General features: G+C 37.9%; 1 protein-coding gene across 1 annotated transcript in view; it reads left to right on the top strand.

Moving 5' to 3' along the window:
- The window catches only part of LOC140276620 (astrotactin-2-like), a 258,166-nt gene extending 241,276 nt beyond the window's left edge, over nt 1-16,890 (top strand). Inside the window, exons 21-23 of the mRNA XM_072371388.1 lie at nt 12,072-12,172; nt 13,630-13,813; nt 16,021-16,890. Of these exons, the coding sequence (XP_072227489.1) occupies nt 12,072-12,172; nt 13,630-13,813; nt 16,021-16,258 (523 nt within the window). The 3' untranslated portion in view covers nt 16,259-16,890. The remainder of the gene's footprint in view (nt 1-12,071; nt 12,173-13,629; nt 13,814-16,020) is intronic.
- The last annotated feature ends 4,830 nt before the right edge of the window (nt 16,891-21,720 follow it).

The raw sequence follows: 21,720 nt of genomic DNA, 5'->3' as shown, positions 1-21,720 counted from the left end.
TGCTCTTAAATTGATGAATGGCAGTCTCTTTGTAAATTGAAAGGATGTGCCAGCTCTCTCTCATTTGCATAGGTAAATGCCCAAAATTGCCCATAAAAAATCCTGAAGGGGTCATGTGCAAACACACCCAGCATTCATTTAAAATGCCTGCGGCGCAATCGATTGTAGGGCGAATGTGTGTGCATCTGATTAGATGAAACAAAAACAAATCATAATAAAAAAAAGTCTTCCTCTGTTGTAGAAAATCTGATTTATTAAAGGATATGTACCACTGTGCCATGCGTCACCAGCTGCTACTTGTTCGAAGCACATGCCCATGGAGCTGTCCTGTAGTAAGAGGGAATTGTGAGCTCCTCCTGGGAAGTGGGAGACAGTAGGTGGCTCTGGGAGTTGCAAATAAGATGGACATTTATGGAGTGATACTGACTGCGGTTGAGGTATGGGAATGGATCTGGTTAGGAGCTTAGTCTATTGCACCGGTGGTGTTAGGATAATCAGAAATAGAATTGAATCCCCTCTTGCCTGCTACTCGTTCTTCAGCTGTATATGGAAACTTTATGTATTGTGTGGCCAGTTGATTTATTGCATCCATGACTTGCACTCCTCGTTGGGCGGTTGTAATATGGCCATCCTTTCTCAAAGCTCCAGTTAAAATGTTCCAGGGCCCAAACAGCCCAAGGTCGAGAGAACCTGTACATGTGGTGGAACACGGTTGGACCGTGGTGTTTGGCTCCGCAGTGCTGGCTGCAAATGACTGCAAAGGTACATAAGAACAGCTCTTGGTAGTCTAAAGCGTTCAAATAAGTACTCATCACTCTCTGCAAATAAATCTGCATGGTCGTGAAAGATTAGTTCCTTCTGTAGGGCATGATCAGCATTATCTTGCAGTAAATCTGTTTTCCGTGAGCTGGTCTGGGATGAAGAAAGGCCACATTCGGCGTATAAAAAAAGGTGCAGCCTCTAATTGATGGCACACTTTCCAACTAGCTTATGTTAATTAAAGTCTTGCTGTCCTTAATTTATTTTGAAATAACAACATGCGTTATAAATCGCCACAAGTTATTTAAGAAAAATGTTACTGTAATTTTATTACGGTATTTTAATGAACTGCCCAACAGAAAACAACACAAACACTTATTTTGTTAACACGTGTCAGCGCTCAAATGTCTTCTTAAAAAGGGTATAAGTAGGACTTAGGAACAAATTTGTTCTTAAGAAGTGTTGGTGAATGAGGCCCATTGTCTTCCTGAATGGTGAAGGTTTCCTAAAGAATATGTTTGTAATTAGCACTGTTGGTGATTCATTAAATTCTTCTCTGTGGTGATGGTGTTCTTGGCATTCTTAGGTTTCTGCCACAAACCTTGAACATCTTGATAGCCAAAATGTTCGGTACTTTTTGTTCACTAACATCCCTCCACGTTCAGAGTTTTCAGTACTTTTTGGTGAACTCCAAACATGTTTTTTTGTTTTCTTCTTCAAACAATTACCATGTTTCCTCAGAGAACCTTTTTTGTGGGGTCTTAAAAAAAGTGGTTCTAAGAACAGACACTCCAATTTCCGCTGTAGAGCTCAGGGTTAACTTTGGTCTCTTTGTTACCTCTCTGATTAATTCTCATTTTGATTGGTCTGTGAGTTTTGGTGGTCAGTGTGGAGTCATACTCATTCAATTTCCTAATAGGGGATTTGAGGTGCTCTGAGGGATATAGATATTTAGATTTTCTAAATTTGTACTTCTCCTGAAAGTGTTTGTAGAGCTCCTTGGTCTCCATAGTGCTGTTTGCTTAGAAATAATGCCCAATCTGAGGACTTTCACATCATGTGAATATGCACTAAGCTAATGTGACACTTCCTGTAGGATGACTTCAGTGAACTAATCATGTGACTTCTGATGGTAATTGGCAGCATCAGATGATGATTTATTCTTCAAAACAAAGGAAATGAATACATACCTGCATACTGCTTTTTAGTGTGACATTTTTTTAGAATTTAAAAACTTAGAATGTATGCATACATGTATAGTTATATCTATTAATATCTATACATCTATATCTATGTATATATCTATATTTAGATATATATATATGTATATGGCACCTTGTATTTCATGTTCCCATGATATGTAAGTCCATGCAGACAAACTTTGAAATAATAATCCTTCGAAATTTTGTGTCCCTCTTGCCTACATTTTTTTCTGAAATTGTTTTGGTCTCAGAATGTAACTCAGTTGACTTTCTGGCATTCAGTATTTTCCATTACCATAAAAAGACCATTCGTTAAACATTATGCTGTGGTCATGTTTGCAACTTACCCAAACAACAAAAGGCAAGTATCAACAATACCACATCCTTCTCTGTGTGTCTACACTTCCTACTGCAACAGTTACTTTGTCTCAGAGCAGTGACTTTTGTTACCTTGTCCTGACCGGCAGCTGGGTTGAGTTAAGCAGGAAAGTGTACTTAGTCCCAACGTGGTGGATGCTTCCGTTCTTTTATGTTCTCTTTGGACATAGGTTTTAGTGAATACGGAAAGATCCTCTTTAAGAAAGAACATTTCTTAAACTTAAACACCATATAAACTACAGGATTTAATGTCCTCATTACGTGCTGCAGTAAGTTGTTACAGTGCTATTACAGTGGTCTTAACTCTTAGAATAGTAACGTTGGGTTACTAGTTGTTTTGTTCTTTCTTATCATGGATTTACTTATGAATGTGATAAGCTGAGCAGACTGACAAACGAAAAAACCATCCCATTCAGAGTACAACAAAAGTTGATCAGTCAAATCTTATACCTTATAGATCGCAGCTTTATCAATACAAATGTTTTGGTTACAAATGGGTCCTTTTAATTGACATGCTTGGGAAGGCCCATTTGTTAAGTCATTGTTTGGTTGTGAAGAAAATGAATAGTTTCAGGCTTCTTAAAAGCTTAAAAGCAACCTGTTATAAATTATGTTTTACTCTCTTGGCAAATGCAAAGCGCATGTATAAAAACTTAATTTCCAGTGAAAAGTTGAGATTTTTTCCAAAACAGAGACCATCCCAGCTGTCATTCGAGCGTAGGGCGGGGTTCTAGTGAGTCAAAAACTTATCATTTGAAAAAAAAATATGATTCTTTTGTGGTCATGAGAATGGATACTGATGTGCACAATAACTGTTTTCAGCATCCTGTTTTACGCCATTCTCTCTCATGGAAGAAGACAACCTTTACAGTGGCCTAAAAGCTCATCGCAGTGCAGCTTGAGAAAAACACAAGGAAGCCAATAAACAAGATACAAGCAATTAAAGGAAATATCGCCACCAATCTACGAAGCAAATGAACTTCAGATAGAGTAGATACCGCAGAAATCCTGAGTGGCATTAAAAAAGGGATGCGAATGGCTTGGAAAAGCTTTTCTTTTCTTTGCCATGACAACTTATGACGTTATTGGAGTTGACTGTCTATCAGTAAGGTTGGAGATGACTATAAGTAGCTAATATGCAAGTCTTTTGTTTGTCTGTTTCAAGAGCACTATACGGTATGATGCACTCCAAATGAATGACAAGAAAAAACTACAGCCTCAAAAAAGTCCATAGAGCTGACTCAGCATGTCTCGAGCCCACTGTCTACAACAGCCGAATGCAACAGCGTGGCAGTTTTTCTATTCAATCAGAGTAAAATATTAGAGTAATGGTATTTAGGGGGCAGTTCAGACTTTGGTTTGGGCTTTGATCTGCATTTACTGTCAGCACCGTTTGTCCTTTCTACATCATGAATTAAAGTTGGGAGACCAACAATAATGGGGGAAGCAGACAGGACCCAGATGTTGTTGTGGCTGTCATTGGACACATTAAACACACTATCTGCCTTGCCTGTCTTCTCAGATTTTGTTCTTCGTTGTCTTTTTATATGATGACCTTGATTTGTTTTGGGAACAACTCTAATGCTTGTCCAAAAGAAACAGTAAGGACTGAAAGCTATGGGAAACAAGCCAGATTAATTTTTCCATTAATCCACAGGAGACGGGGAATAAAAAAAAAAAAAAAGATAAATAATAAAAGTAGAAAATACATCACACCCAAAGATTTAGTAATCTGATTTAGTTGTATGATTAAAAATGTCAGACTAGTAATGTAGTTGCCATTGCATACCCATAAAATTATGAAATTCTATGGTCTGTAAACACCATGCAGAAAAAAGTTACATTTCTCCATTTTATTCCATCGGTAATGAAAGTGGGAAAATCACACTCCATAGAGTTTTACCATTTCTTTATTTGTGTTAAGTACATTTAGTGAAGCAGGGGGAAGCTGTGTTTTACATTATGTATAATTTCACATGATTAGCTGAGGTTTTAATGCTAATTGTGTTGTAATGGGTATGTGATTTATTGAAATGGGAAGGTAATGCATGGTAATACTAACAATCTGTTTGAAATTAATCTACCACACCAACACAGCTTTACTGTCCGTCTAATGAAATGTGTGCCGTTTTCTAAAGTTAGCATAAGGGTATGACACCAGCTGAATAAATAGCACCAAAAAAAGTGCAGAGTTACTTATTTAGTGAGATTTCCTATTCTATAACTGTTCAGAAAGATAACGAAATAAGAAGTGACTAATCAATTTTGTCATAAATGACAGCATGAACCATAACATATGTACTGTCCAGTCACAATATCATTAGTTTGAAATAAAAAAAAAAAAGATGTTGGGTTTCCTTGAAAATTGTGACAGTGGCTTAAATGTTCAAGAGGAACAATGATACTATTAATCGGTACAAGTCAGGCTTCCACTTGTGAAAAGCTGCAACAAGGACATAATCTCCAACTTTGTAGAACTGCTATCTGTGTTTAGACATACTCCACAGTGTTGTTGTTCACTGATAAGAGCACAACTTACGTCGGAATTACGTCTAAAAAGACATCTGTTTGCAGCCAACGCTACTTGTTTTTAATCAACAGCCCGATAAGACCTCTACTGGTATTCCCTCTACATTTGATCATTACATCAGGCTGCTATTGCCTTAATGTTCCCTGCAAACTAAAATGTTCTATAAAGTTCAAACATAATATCAGAAGCTGAAATTTGAGAAAATAAGCTGAGATGACAATTAGAGTAGATACAATCTGACATTTTTCTAAGCTATAACCTGTTTTTACAACAAAAATCAAATGTTTAAAGCAGCACATGGTAAACAACGTTTATTTTTGGTGGAGAGCATGATGCTGGTTGATGTATGATTATATCATCAGAATTCAGTAGTCCATGAAGTAATGTCAATATTACTGTTGTTTCCATGATAAAATCCAAGCAGTTGGAAGAAATCAAAATCAAGAGGACAACACTATGGCATCTAGACGAAATTACATTTAGTTTCTGAAGCTATTAGAATGATTTATTGGACCACAGGCTGAACCTCCTCTGCCTACTTCCAGAACCTAACACAGCTTTAGGATATTGTGCTGCTCAATGGTGTTGTTTCCTCTGTCATGTGCAATAAACTGGAATGACGTAGTAGACCTTTTTTTGCTTTCAGTGCACCCCCCCCCCCCTTATCAATGCATTATTTTAGTTGAAGAGGATCATTTATGAATAAACAGTAAAGTGAGATACTCAGTTTATAACTGTTTGCAGAAACGGTTTAATGTAAGAACTCCTGTTTTTGCTTTCTTATGAATTTAATTCAAACAGTTATTCTCAGATCCAAATAAAAAGAATCTGGTTGCTAATCAATACACTGTTGTATGTGTTCTATGCTAAATGTATGCTTTTGACACACAGCTCTCGACAAAATCAAGAGACCACTCAAAAATGATTAGTTTATCTGATCTTACTACTTATAGGTATGTGTTTTAGTAATATGAATATATATGTTTTATTCTATAAACTGACAACATTTCTCCCAAATTTCAAATAAAAATATTGTCATTTTGGGAGCATGTGCAGAAAATGACAAACAGTCAAAATGACAAAAAAGCAAAAAATGCATTGTTTTCAGAACTCAACTAACACAAAGAAAACAAGTTCATATTCATCTTGAAACAACACAGTACTAATGTTTTAACTTGGGAAGAGTTCAGAAATTAATATTATCTCGAATAACCCTGATTTTCAATCACAGATCTCTTTCCATGGATTTTCAATGGGGGTCAGGTCTGGGGGATTGCACTCGCCATGACAGGGTCTTGATCTGTGCTAGCTATGCGGTATTGAGCTTTGCCCTGCTGGAAAACCAATCCTCAAAGTTGGGGAATGATGTCATAGCAGAAGGACACAAGTTTTCTTTCAGGATAACCTTGTCTGTGGCTTGATGGTTCACGCATCCTTCCCAAAGACAAATCAGATCACCACTGATTCTCCACCAAATTTCACACTTGGTGCGAGACACTGTGGCTTGTAGGCCTCTCCAGGTCTCCGTCTAACCATTAGATCCCAGGTGTTGGGCGAAGCTGAAAATTGGACTCATCAAAGAAGATGGCATTGGTCCAATCCTTATGGTCTTTTGCAAACCTCGCCCTGGCTCTTCTTTGCTTCACACTGATGAAGGGCTTTTTTCTAGCTTTATACAACTTTAGCCCTGCTCTTGGGGGCCTGTTTCGAGCAGCTCTCGCCATTCTTTTTGTAGGCCAACGTGATGTCATCCTACGGTTGCTGACTGACATTTGAATGAGTTGACAGTCATCTCAGTCAGTGGTGAGTAGCTTTTGCCCCCTTCCAGTCTGTGGCTTTGTTGTCCCTCATGTTAGCTGCTTTACCTTGTTCTTATGAACATCCATCTTAGAAACTTTAACCTGACACTCACTTTATCTCTCTCAGTAAAGCCAGAATTTGAAACCATCTTTTCGTCACTCAAAAGTTTTCTTTTCAACTCTTTTGGCATAGTCAATAGTTTTTTAAACCAATTACTTTTGAAGTAGTGCAAGCACTGTTTTTGTCATCCAGCTGGTCCTATTGCAAGAAGATAGTGATGACCACAGCAGTGTTTTTTTTTTTTTTACTTATTCCTCGTTTGGTTCAGGTGAAAACCAAATCAGTGCCTCATTAAGTGGAATGAGGTGTGCTTGTGTTGGAAATCAACAGACACTGGAATGGAAAGGCAGTAGAGATGTTGTAGAGATGCTGATTTCAGAAAAACTTGCAGCGGTCTCTTAATTTTTTCCAGAGCTGTGCATATATTCAAGCTAATTAAACACTGCAAAGTCTTGAATACCCCACTTCAATAATAAAATGAATAGTTCTAGATATATTTTTCATCTGGCTGCTCAGTGGTGTGATGGTTAGCATTGTCACCTCACAGCAAGAACATTCCTGAACCCCAGCTGGGGCCATTCTGTGTGGAGTATGCATGTTTCCCCATGCTAGTGTGAGTTCTCTCAAGGTACTCCAGCATCCTCCAGCAGTTCAAAACTGTGAATTGCTTTATTGGACCATAGGAGTGAGCATGTGCATGCGTGTTTGTTTGTATTTGTCCTGGCCTTGTGATGGACTGGTGATGTGCCTTAAGTGTACCCTGCCTCTGCCCTTTGGCTGCGGGGATGAGCTCCAGACCCACTGCAACCCTGAATTTTGTAAAGGGAGTAAAGAAAATTAATGGATTGATGTATTCCATGCTCCTTCCTGTTTTCACAATCCTCATGCCATTGCTCTCTGACTCACTCGACATGTCTTGAATCGTTGCTGATCTATCTCAGTCCCAGCTGCCCTGCATATTCCTGCTTTCCCCTCAGCTGCTTCTAATTGCTCCAGACCATTTAAGACACTGTCTCCAGACACCTAGTCAGTCAGAGAAGGCAGTTTGTCTGAATTCCTTTGCCATCCGCTCCATGTTTTTGTCAGCCCGAATTCCTATTTCAACCTCATTTGATTTTCTTCTGTTGTGTTGTTTCCTCTTTGTTGGTGTGCCAGCAGCACCTGTGGGGATTTATCCATCTTCAGCTACTAAATCAAAATCTAAAAACAGCTGGTGCCAGTGATCTCAAGTCAGAAGCAGGCCAACCTTCACCTGCAGTGTGTGCAGTGAACTGTTGTCCTCAGTCTCAATCAGGGCTTGGATATATGAATGCATATTTGCGGACATAAAAGCAAAACATTTTCTTTTCCATCAGAATAACACAACAAGTCGTCAAGTAAAGTTAAGTAAATTTTTTAAATAAAAACTCCTGCCAACACCTGCTTTTCCTCCTTTATCTGGTCTTAAGACAGAGTTTTGCTGCTCGGAACATGTTTCTCCAGCATTTTTGCATTTCTGTCATCAGTTTAGCCAACATTCTGCAACCAATCAAACTTAATGTCCTTCAAAAGCATTTTATGAATTTAAAAGAAACGTTTTTGGTGAGACACCCTTATACTGGACGTAAAAGAGGAGGGTCATTGTGATGGCGTGAAATGTCATTAAAAAAAATCCATCGTTTCAGCAGATTTTCCAAACTCCCAGTTTGCAGAAATATCTGGTATTTGAAAGTTACTTACTTTTAATGGGGCATGGTCATTTTCACTTTTGTCTGTAAAATCTTGCTGTTAGCAAGTGAGCTCATTCGGAGCTGAGCTTCTTTTTGTAATTTACAATAAAAGGCAAGGAAGTTTTATTTAGAGCTGTTACGGCAGTGCGGTGCCGCTGAGAGCGGAGCATTTTAAAGTCATGAGATACTGTAAGCTGACACAAATTCTTCAGGCAAGGAGAAACAACTCTGTGGCCTTGATTGATTTGTGGACAGGCTCAACTGATGTCTGTCCATATGCTGATGTAATGGAAAAGGCATCCCTTACCGTCCTGGCTTCTCTTGGCATGCCAAAAATACTGCTCTAATTGATCCCCCCCTCACTATCACTTTCTCTTATTCCCTCGGCCTCTGAGCTTTGTCTTGTCATCTCTTGTTCGGCCATCTCTCCACTGTCTCATTACATTAAAGGACAATGGTTACTTTAATGGCAACGTTGTTAATATACACAAACATTAATCTGCCATTTGTCTTCGTCATTGTTTGCTGATCTTTGAAAACTGTGGCACATGGATAAAAACCATGCTGCTTCCAAAGGAGCCAAATTGGCTTGGAATACACTCTGACTTAGAAACAAGGAATACACAGTGTTGAGCTAGAGTATGTCCAAGCATTGTAGATAGGAAAAATAAAGAGACAAAAGAAAGTGTATCTGTCTCTGTGTGGGTGGGTGGCTATAGTGGTTGTGTGTATCTTGCCAGCTCTGTTTCTTGATGATTTGACATTCTCGTGGCAGGCCAGACTGTGGCTGCATCCTTTGTTCTCCCCGGCGATCTTTATCATCACTGAGTGTCTGTACAAAGCTCAGATATTCATTTCATTGAGCCCATTTTTACTGCTATCATATCAGTACATAAATTAAATTCACAACAATAACAAGGACATCTGACCATGGTTATAGGGCTGTATTCAGAAGTTTTAATGTTTCTCATATATTTTCTCTCAGATTTATGTCCGTTCTCGGACAGGTTGTGTTTCTGAGAGGCTTAATTTCCTGACTCAAATGGTCGATTGATCATACATAAAAGTCCTGTTATTGCTATCGAGGATGTATGTAGGGAAACGAAAACTATGGATTGCATTAGTGTAGATAGTAAAAGAAAGCAGACAAGCTCAAATCCTTCGTCCCAACAGAACTTGAATAGCCTTGATAAAATTTCTGCCCTGTCATCTTCCTGCTCCTCTCTTCTCTTCCACCTCATTTTATCCATCTGCACGTCATGTGGCCACATAATTTAAACAGTGTGACTGTTGCATGCCAACATTGTTTTGCCGGGCAGAGGAGCCGTGAGGCCTGTGCGTCTCTAGTGAGGTTCTTGGGGAATACCACATCCACTCTGCTGAATAACAAGACTAGACAAACTATGTGAGCAATGTCCAAACAGGTCATGTTACAAGCAAAACAGTCATTTGACAGTGCTGGAACAGATTACAAAACACATTAAATCCAAAATGGGTGTAGGAAGAAAAGCAGCTTTTGCACAAACAATAATACCTTAATTTCTTTTTTTTGTGTGTGTGTATTTCAAAAGTTTATAGCACTGGAATGCCATATGAGTGGTAAGTTTTGTCTCACTGTGCTTTGTGGTTTCCTTTTTTGTCATTCTGTTGTTTTTACAGTGGTAACTCTGTGGAAATACCGCTGAAAGCTTACAGTTTTTCTTAACCAGTCATAAATATTTCTCAATACTTAATTCACTTTTTCAAAACTGCCCCTGCAGTAGGAAAAATCGAAAAAGGATTATTTTAAGGCCCCCTCCTCTTTTCTTTTTTTTCAACAGAAAATCTTCACCAGGAGAACATCTTATGTGCATTAATTAGTACATAAAATATTATGTGATGTAGGCAAACACATACCCATTGCAAAAGGATGCTATACATTGAATAAATATAGACTTACCTTCTACAAAACTTGAACAAAAGCTCATGCACAACTACACAGAAATGGTCTATTTGACAAACAATAATGAAAATCTCCTGTATGGGTTCACTATGGGTGCGTAAGAAAAAGCTTTCCTGGCTCAGTCTAACTGTAAAAAAGACAGTTGACCAGCTTGTTAAAGCTCACTGACCTGCTATGGCTAGATTGTCAATTCTGCACATAAACTTTGAGTGTTGAAATGACAAAGCATCATTTGAAAAAAATCTTTTGTGTAATAGTTGACCAGTATAGGTTTATCAATGGATATATCAGTTTTATACCTGATAAAATACAATAAAATCATAATGATGAAAGACAAAAATTTGACAAATTCAAGTTTAGATACAAAACACAATTCCTGTCCAATTTACTTCAATCAATCAATTCACAACAAAAGGTCCATTTAAATACAATCAAACTCAATCCAATTCATTATCATACAACTTATTCTAATTCAGTATTATCCAGTTCAGTCCAGTTTGATCCAAATCAGTCAGATTCCTGATCCTTTGGTTTACATGAAACTAATTGTACAAACAAGGAAAGGAAACCAATGAAACCGTTGGAGGAAACCCACACATCACATTGAGTTTTCAGTTTGATTCAGTCCTCCATCCTGAGCATGCATGGGGAAGAGGACAGTGGAGAAGAAGAATCCCTTTTAACAATAAGAGACCTCCAGCAGAACCAGACTCAGGAAGGGAGATTGTGTGTCTCAAGGAGTCAGAGGGTGAGAGGACAAGACAGAGTCACTAGAAAAATCACACCCCTCTAAGCCAGGGGTCCCTACTATGGAAAAGAAAAAAAAACAAAGTTATGTACATAACTTTATGTGGGGAAACCCACACACACGCATGCATATATATATGTGCATGTACAAATACAGAAGAGAATAATGTGCAATGTGAAGGAAAAAAAGCTAGGAAAAATCAAAGTTTGGAAAGCACTCTTTTATTTCATTTTTTATATAGACTCAATTTTAACTGGAAAGGATTTCTCAATTGAAATGATAGATAGATAGAGTCAATGACAGCCATCACGTCCCTCTCCATTTTTTCTTTCTTTTAAGATTCCGTCCTTCTGACCAGTTCCTCCTTGTACATTTTCATAATAAGAGGTTGACAGATTGGCATTTCCAAAAGGACACATAAAGGTCACTTTTTTTTCTATTCATCGCTGTGTGCGCCAACGTGACTTGAGATATGTTTTGTAGATGTTGTGTTTTCTCTGTGTGTCTCATCTCTACTTGGAATGTCTTGAACTGTCTGTTGGGGTATCTTATCAGGGACTTGGTGGTTCTGAAGTCTATCATGGAACCCAAAACATTCTGATGTTTGACATTTTCAAATAGAGGAACTTTGTCCTCACAGAGTTATTGAAGTCAGGCCAGATTCCACTTTTCCCATTTATGCCATTGTAAAGCTGCTGTATGAATAATAATAATAACACTAATGGTTATCATTATATGTGTATATATACTATACGTAGATATATATATATATTTACAGTATATAGAAATGTATTATATATCGTGTAGTACCCATCCTGAGAGTTAACAGTAGCACACCAAAAAAAAAACTACCACACCCAAAACTGATCTACATTACTTATATAATTAATTCAATTTCGATTTGATTTGCATATCATGAAATGGCTGTTTTTGTCATTTTCAGGTTTACCCTCTTTGCAGTGGATAGCCGAGGCGGTCGCTCTGAGTCGAGCTTTGTCTCAGTGCGCACATCTTGTCCTGTGGTCGATGATAGTCGAGCTGAAGGTACTTTTTCTTGTTCCAGTCTTCATTTAATCTTTACGTTACAACTTCCTCACATATGAGCTTTTCTACTTGTGATGTCAGCAAAAACTGAGGTCATTGGTTTTGGTCCTAAAAAGATCGGAGGTTCCCTCTTGAACCATATAGTTACTTTGGACAGCATCGCCTGAGCTTCTCGTGCTGCTGTGAGGAACTTTGTTTCACATATTAAACGGGTCTCCAGAGCAGCTTTCTTTCATTTACGAAAAAAAATCGCCAACATTTGGAATATTCTCTCCCAAAGTTATGCTGAAAAACTTGGCGTTTATCCATGCATTTATCTCATCTCAGATAGATTATTGGCAATGCCATTTTAAAAGTGGTTGTCCAAATATTTCCCTTAAAATATTTCAATCGATCCACAACACTGCAGCCAAAGTACTCATTGATACAGCCAAGACTAATCATATTTCCCAGTTTTAGTCCCCTTTCATTGACTCCATGTAAGATTTAGAATAGAATAAAAATAAACTCATTTTTAGAACTAACAATACCATCAATAGTATGACCCAATTTTCTATCAATAATCTCACTGTTCCCCGAAACGACTGCTGGCTCCTTGTGGTTGACAGAATTTCTTGAATTTAGAAAGGGGAGACCCAGCCTTATTTTTCAGGTCGCTCTCATGTGGATTTAGCAGCCAGTTTGGGTAGAAGCAGCTGCATATACCGGCTCCGAGGCTAAAAAAACTTCACTTTTGGAAAGAGCTTTTTATCAATTCAGTTTTGTTGTGGGGTTTTTGTTGTTTTTTGTGCTATTTTATGTTTTGATATTTAGTAAACGTTCAACCCTTTGTTTTATTATTATTTACTTTGTTTTATTATTATCATTGATATTCAACCCTTTGCATTGCTTATAGGTAATGGTTGTGTACTTTCATATTTCATTATTTTGCTATGTAAAGCACTTGGGTTGCATTTGTGTATTTGATAAAGTGCCATATAATTTATTACTATTTATAATAGATTATTTAACATAATCACAATTTCCTCACTATCGTCTTCTCATTTTAAGCACAAACAGTGTATGTTTCCCTTTTTCAACATTCTCTTGTGATTCCATTTTTTTTATCTGAGCATGACCCACACTTCAGATGCTTACTATGAATTCATAGCAGTCCTGCATGTATCGGATTTACTCAGTCATCAGAACAAAACATCACAACTATAGGTCGGATTTCACATATGTGTCTCTTTTATCATCATGTTATCCACTCTAATGTTACCTGCTTAACATGCACAGACATGGTTGCATTTTATGGTTTCTAAACGCGAAGTGGCAAAATATAAAAGAGCCCTCTGTTACAGTTATTCCTAAAACTGAACTGATCTGTCATAAACTACCTCCAAATTGCTCATTAACATTTGTCCCGCCTCTTCTTCTCTCCAACTCTCTGCTGTCCACGCCTGTCCTCCTGACAGAAATAGCAGATAGGGTGTACAACTTGTATAATGGCTACACCAGTGGAAAGGAGCAGCAGATGGCCTACAATATGATGATGGAGATTCCTCCTCCGCTGCTGTACAGAGTCCAGCACCACTACAATTCCCACTATGAGAAGTTTGGGGACTTTGTCTGGCGTAGCGAGGATGAGCTGGGCCCCAGGTGAGAAAATGGCACACACTTTTTTCTGATGCAGCTTCAAAAGAGGTTTCAGTTATTGATTATTTTATTTATTATTTATTTATTTATTTATTGCACACACACTTCCAAAAGTGCTTCTACTGGAATGGAAGCGGGCAAGGTCACCATTAACACTCTGGGGTTATAGGCGCTCCTCACATCACCATGACAATGCCGAAACAGTATTTGACAGCCAAGCCAAACAGCAAACGTGATACTCGGCTAACACAAACTCAACTTCCAGCTCCATTTCCTTCCTCTTTCTCATAAAAAAGTTCATCTGTAGCCATACTATACCACCCCACCTCCCACCCAGACGTACCCCCTCACCCATGACCCTCTTTACAGGGACTCCCTAACTGATAGTTTGAACAGACAGTGACACATTACTACACCACGATAACACAGAAAGGCAGGCTGAATAACAAAACTGTGAAGAAGGAAGTATAAACAATCATTTTTAAAAAAAAATGTTTAGAACAAAAACATTCATGCATGTGAGCCTGAGATGGCAGTTTCTCCAGCACTGATAATAACAACACAAGATCTAAAGTTACAGCCCAGTGTTTTGGTTTGTCCACCCCCGGTGCCTGGAAGCACTCCTTTCAAGCTATAAATAATATAATAATTGAGGAATAATTTGCTCTGAAGGCAGATTATGCTTCTCTCTGATTGGCGAAGGGGGGTGGGAGGCACAGGTTGGCCACTGGGACTTACAACGAAGACTGGATTTGTTGGATGGTGTGTGTGTGTGTTTGTGTGTGAGCAACTTCAAGAGGGTGTGGGGGTGGGAGGCTTTTGGATGAGCGAGTGTGGATTATTTACTGCTTGAAGTTGGCAGGGTTGAGCCTCATTGCGGTAATTTACAAGCATGCTCTATTGGTGGTGCCTTTTAAAAGGTAACAAAATGGCCAAGAGGAACGTAAGCACAGTCAGCTCTGCCCAGGGAGCCGAGAATCCCTGGAGCCCCGACATGTCCACCATTGTTACTGATAAACACAAGTGTCTGTATTGTGATTTGGACATGCTGTGATACGTCGTTACTGTTTATTTCTTTTCTTTGCTGTGATGCCTTTTACTACGTACACAACTTTTTTTTTTTTGTTTGTTTGTGGTTCATTTAGTCTTCCAGCTATGGATTGTATTCCCTTAAAGCTTTGTTTACATTGTAATCAGCTACTTAGGATGCAGTTACGCAGTATATGTGTAAATCTTACTTGCTGTAGTTGCAACCTCAATGGTTACCATGGAAAAAGAAAAAAAAAGTACATTTTTGTTAGATATTTTATAGTAGTTTTTAAATTGTTCTAATCTGTTCATTGGCTTCATGCCTTTCCTTGATAATGTGTTTGGTATTCTGTTGTTTCAGACGTTAGAATTGAAGGGAAATGAGAAAATGCCCCCCCACCCCACCCCCCTCGCCCACCCATTTCAGCAAATAAGTGAAAAGGATGTCTGTACTCCTTGCTTAACTAAAAACAGATGCTGATGCTCAGCAGACGCTGCTTCTCAAAACAAATGGAATTTTGCTTTGCTACTTATGTGTTTTCCCAATTTTAGTATTCATATGAGCTGAACGCGTTTAGAAAAAATGTAGGTGTTTTTGTCGTTACAATGGGTGCGTTTGTATGTGGCTGTCGAGAGGTGTCTTTTATATATTGTTCTGACTTGACATGTGGCTCCTTCATGTCGTAAACTTCAGCGTCAGACTCAGGATCTGGAGACAAAATTCTTTGTTGCACTCCCTCTACGCAGCTGCCTTTAGTGTTTTGTTAAAAAGAACCACTTCCAGATAATGGCTGACAGTTCCATCAAAATGATTGGAGAAACCAAATTGCAATTTTTGCGATCTGGTATCATTTAGAATTTTAGTAAACAGTAAATTCCATAAACTACTGGTTTAGCTCTGTGTCACTGCATGTCAGTGCAGCTCTATTAAATCAATATATTATCTTAATTCCTATATGTAATGTCATGTTATTTGACAAGTATTTTCCTTTGCAGTAAAATGCACGCTGCTTTAAGGGCTTCTGTAAATAAATGCAGGCAATTATGAGTTCCTCCAAACTCCAAAATGTAACAAATGTGAAAACACTTAATACTTACACAACTGATGTCAAGCTAAAGTTCACAAAGAAATTGTTCTAATGTTATAATCACAGAGGTTTTCTTTTTATCCTCTTTAATAGAAAAGCCAACTTGATACTCCGCAGGGTGGAGAAGCTCAGCCTCTACTGCCGGTCCCTCCTGCGCAGCACCCATATCCAGAGCCGCACTGACACCATGGCGTACGTCTACTGCCGCAATGAAGAGGGTCGACCTCCCAGCAACACGTGGCACAGCTCCTTACACGACAGCCGCACTGTGTGCATGGAAAAGCTCATTTCTGTACAGCGCAACACATATAGCAGCACCAAACTCCGATGAGACGGGCGTTCAGAGACGAGATGTGCACATTTTTTTTCTTTTTTTTTTTTCCTTTTCTGCAAAATGACATCATTGATTGATGAATCTCTCCAGTGCTTTCTGCAGCAAGTGACTCCCATGCCACTGGTGCCAGGAGAGGCAAAAAAAAAAAAAAAAAGAAAAAAAAACCCTCAAAATCCAGTGGACATTCTTTTAAAGCTACCAAAAAACTTAAGTTTTGTGTAGATTACTTTTAATATAATACGGAGGATTATGGAGAAATCACTGGCGCGGACACATTTCTCGACTGCAAAATGCCAGCGATTGCACATTATCGATGAGAGACTGCAGTGTGAACATGTAATATATCATTCAGCCGAAAGAAAAACTGGTTGGCTTAAATACTTTGAATGTAATAATGTAGTTCCTTTTTGGTGCTTTGACGCTTACTTGGAATACTGAAAAAAGAGAAACAAGGAAATATTACTATTGTAACTTATTTGCCTTTGCTACTTTAATTCAAAAGGAGAAGCTGAGATATGCGAAAGCCATTATGAATCGCTTACTTATTTTCAAGTTAACATTATTTAAAAAAAACAAAAAACTTTCCATCAGGAATTTAAAAGCAGTTAGAGAGACATTATGTAGTTTCGTCTTAGGTGACATTTTACAGTTTCATTTGGAATATCCAGGTTTTGTATGGTAACAGAATTGATAAATGCAGGTGCTGACAGTGTGGTGAAATTATGCAAAGGCACAGTGTAGATGGCATTCAGACATGCTATTCTGAGACTTTCAATTAAGCTTTAAGTTTTAGCACTGATGTAGGAATCATTTTATCCGTTTTTTATATTTGTTTTTATTTCCACAGTACCTAAAACAAACACTATTAAAGGATATTTATTTCTCAGACCTGAGGTGAACCCAGATTTATTATGAACCCAACATGAAGAAAGGCCAAACTTCTGCCAAACTAAGGCATATGCTATGGGTGCAATTTTAAGTTCTGGCATAAACACACCAGGAGTGTTGATACTGGCCAACAAAAAAATAAATAAATCGGACTTTTGTCACTATGGCATAAGTTATCGCAAGACCAATAAGAAAATAGTTCTGCGAGTTTGTGAGAGGAGAAATGAAAGACACAACGTTAAGAGTCCCCATATGGTAACAATATGGTCACATGAATGATTGAAAATTGGATCTAAATTGACACTGAATATGCTGGCTGCCTTTGAAAAGTTTGCTCATATTTATGATGCTCATAAAAAAAAAAGCAGGATAAAAAATTTTTAAAAAGCCCTTTTGAAAATAGTTGTATACATGAGGTACTGTACACTAAATTGTAAAGAATCATTGATTGTAAGGATGACATGGGGTCCTTTTAATCCTCTAATTTTTCAGTCCAATAACTTATCTTCAAAGCCATGGATATTGTTTTGATGAAGACAAACGATGCCTTTTTTTCCAATATGTTTATCTCATGAATTGTAATAATAAATTATTATATTGTAAATTTTGAATTGTAAAGAAAAGATATCTGTATTATCATGTGGCTTTGTCTTTTTCTGAAGAATGTGAGATATTAAAAATGTACAGAAAAAAAGATTCGCCTTTGACTACAGTGGACTGATATTATTTATTTCAAATGTTGATCTTATCGAAACAGCTGTGGCACAAACCCATTTGATCACAAGAGGCAAAATCATTTATATTCCTCCAATAAATAAAGCATTCCAAAGTCGTTTGCCACATCTGCAGATGAAATGTGTTCCTTTTCTGTGAAACCTTTCCAGTTTTCTTGATTATTACTTATTTTCCTCCTGGTAGTTATTTGCCATTCTGGTGGTAAAGATGCTTCACTTTAGAAGCTCATGCCTTTCAGTTTACATCAAGTTCCATTCAGGTGAACCATTGGAGCTGAAAAACTCAATAACTTTTGCACATCTTAAGATTGATAAGATAATTGTCACTGAATGTGAATAAACAGCATATTGGATACTATAGCATTTGATCCTCGCACCCTTTCTAGTTTAATCTTGACTGCTGCTGTTGTGGTGTGTTTACATCATATCAGAAGAAACCAAAGAACGGGATGTTGTTGCTCAAACTTAAAACTGTTAACACATGTTGGAACACCCACATCCAAAACCAATAGCATTCATGACTTGAAAATCACTGATGTGCATGTATGATTGTCTTCTCGTAAGTGAGAAACAGCAACTGATATTTTGTAATTTAGTGAAGTTTAAAAGTCCTAAACTGATGACACATGTTGGAAAACACTTTCAAAATCCTCTCCAGTATTTCACACACCCTTTTTACAGTATGTATTCACATAGGAAAGGGGGTATTGACAGTTTCAATCTGTTGTGTGATCGTTAAACTAAACGACTTTGGTCATCCACAAACTTTTCCTCCAGCCCCTTTATGATCCCATTGGACTATTAAGAGCCTGTTGACTTTGCAGCCTCCTGTTGACTGTCATTGACTTAACTGGCTTTTTGTTGACAAACTGATTTGGAATAATTTACTACTCTGACAAAAAATTATGTAGGGACAAAAAGTAAATAAAGAGAATGAAGGCTTTTTTAACCTTTTAGAATCTCACAAGCATATTAAAGAAAAATGCTGCAGTAAGATATGGGTTTATCAAGAGCCATATGTGGCTACATGTGAACTGAAATAGAAAAAGTGGGGTTACGCTTAAAAACGTCACTCAATTTACGTCACTCATAACACAACAATAACAAAGAAAAGTACTTTAATATTACAAGTCCAACAGCAGGAAGACTAACTCAGCATCCAACTTGCAACCCTTTATTTCACAAAGTTTTACTCTCCAACGACTTAAAGCTAGCCTTGTTCAACCTCTTCCTCAGCCTTTCTCTGTTTTCTCCTCTTGGCAACATCCTTTAACACATTTCTCTGTCTTTAAACTTTACAATTCTTTCAAGCACTTATTAAGATCAGTCAATTTGTCCCATAGTGTCATTTATTTTCCATTTGCAGGAAATCATGCCTATCAAAAGTTATGTACCGCTCGGACATGAGCCTGGGACACCAACTGGAAATGAAGCAGTTCCCCTTCTTCCAATTTAGAATAAGAAGCTACCAAAAATGTCAAGCGATGCGGTAGGTTAATGTTACAGGACCTAACAAAGGTGAGGCAGCATATTTTTAGATACTATGATATATTTGATGAACAGACATGCTCACACAAAAACGAGAATGATCTCATTTATCTGTAATACAAGAAGACAAACTTATTTCCATGTTAGTCTGAAACAAAACTGAAGCTTTATTGGTAAGACAGAGACAATGATAAGGCTTTAATCGCCGTTTCAATCATTGATATATAACATTACAAGGACAAATGCGCTGCTGTGGTATTGTTGTGTGTTCCCATTAGTCATGATACAGTCTGATTTACAGCCTACAAAGAACATAAAGAGAAATGATCATAATCGTATTCTTTTCCAGAATTTAAACCTGCTTGTCTGCAACTTTACTGTCAAAGCCAAGCAGATAAACTGTGACAGAAGAGAGTACTTACCAATAGCAACATTGAAGCGAAGTCTGCATCCATCTTGCATCCTGCTATTTTTTTCTTTTCTTTGAGAACTCTCCAGCAGTAAAATATTTTCCTGTTTCCTGATCTTACACTTTGATTCTTCATCCTCACTTCCTGCCTTGGGTCTCTTTGCTGCATCTGCATTGATTGTTTTCTATTAAAAAAAAAATGTATTGGCAAAAGCTTGTCATGCAGGGTAGGAACCAAAATTATGAACCGCGGTATCTCAGCCCTCCAGCACACCAGAGCAGTTACAGATCCTGGGAAGTGAGTAACAAAGGTCTGTGTACTACAAAGCGGTGCACCAGTTCTTGATATATTGTGTCTTTCTTGTATGTTCTTTTCTAATTAGTTGTTTTGTTTGTTTGTTGAGACACTGATTTTCTATTTTCATTTAAATGTCTATGCTGGTTTGGAAGTTACTTCTAGAATGATTTCTGCTGGTAATTCTTTGCAGCTATTATAATGCATAGCCAAGCGGCAAACTTGTTTGTATGCGGGATCAGCTGACTGGCTTGGACTTTTCAAAGGCCAAGAAATATCTGAAAAAAGGAGTGTAAAAGGAGAACGCTAAACCATTTTTTCTTATGCTCATCATGCGAAATGTGTGATCACTGCAGTTAAATAATCGAGTTTGGAGCCATGACGAGGGCACTGCGGGAATGTTGGGACGCCAGTATTTGTTTCACTGAGACATGGCTGAAAGAACTAATTTAACACCTCTCTACTCAGCTTTCAGACTATACAGGCAAACAAAGATTGCAGACAGAGAGGCAACAGTATGGGAGGAGAGACCGCATTGCTTGTTAACAACAGATGGTATAAACCTGGACATGTTATTGAGAAGGAGCCTCTTTGCACCCGAATTGATGAACTGTTTGCTATGACTTTCTGTTCATCTTTTCAACCAAGAGAGTTCACCTGTGTTGCCAACACTGTATGACATCATCAGCTTGTTGCAAGTTGTTGTAAAGCCAAAAAACAACCCTTCTGTTTTTGCTACACTTCAACTTTCCAGTCTAGTTGATTTTTATCTTATTTATATTTAAGTGAACCAGCACTGTGAGAGTAAGCAGTACAATATGTCAGCACCGATGTGTGCTATATCGCTACAAAAAGATGTGTTGTCTTAAATTTTTCTTTTTATTTAATCTGACATGACTTTGTTCAGCTCATGAGTCATGTACCCTGCCTGAGTAGACGAGGACCTCACAGGAGAGAACCCCTGTGGTGCAACCCACTACAATAAAGTTTCACAATAGCAGAGCAATAATTGGATCCCAATTAATCACCATGATAGCAAAATGAGGCACAGATGAATATGGCTGCGTGCAATTGTAGAATGAAGAGCAATATCATTATTTCTCTGGTTATCCCAAATTTGCCACATGATCTTGCCGAAAAAATATTTATATTAAGACTGAAAGAAGGGGAATCAGTCACTAAACTAACAGACGTCCATCTCATATGAATTACTCTAATTTATATCATTAACTTAAGGTGGCTAACCCTCTCTGCATGTGAGCTGCTGGGAAGCATTTACTTTTTCCACCTCCCTCAACAAGCTATTCCTTTAAGCTCAGATCTAGTTTCTTTCCAGTCATGCAACATTAACTGCACTTTAAAAATCAGTAGCTTGATGTTCATTCTCACAAATTAGGCCATTAAGGTCATTGATGTGGCAGGAACAGCACTCACATTTTCATGCCAATGTATCAATTTAGAGTTATAGAATGAACTCCTCTTTTAAAACCCACCTCAGCACTTATTTTCTTTTTCTTTCACAATGAATCTGTGGTACCTTGTTAATTTCCAAAAGACAGATATTCAACAAAACTGTTTTTGAGGCCGTATGCAGTTTCTTAAAGATTATTTTTTAATTATTTTCTTTTAAGCAATGGTTGAAATG

Source organism: Leuresthes tenuis, unplaced genomic scaffold (genome assembly GCF_036924035.1).
Source record: "Leuresthes tenuis unplaced genomic scaffold, fLeuTen1.0.hap1 SCAF_19, whole genome shotgun sequence".
Classification (NCBI taxonomy): domain Eukaryota; kingdom Metazoa; phylum Chordata; class Actinopteri; order Atheriniformes; family Atherinopsidae; genus Leuresthes; species Leuresthes tenuis.
The sequence above is the reverse complement of the archived record's forward strand: the minus strand, read 5'-3'. Positions and strand labels throughout refer to the sequence as shown.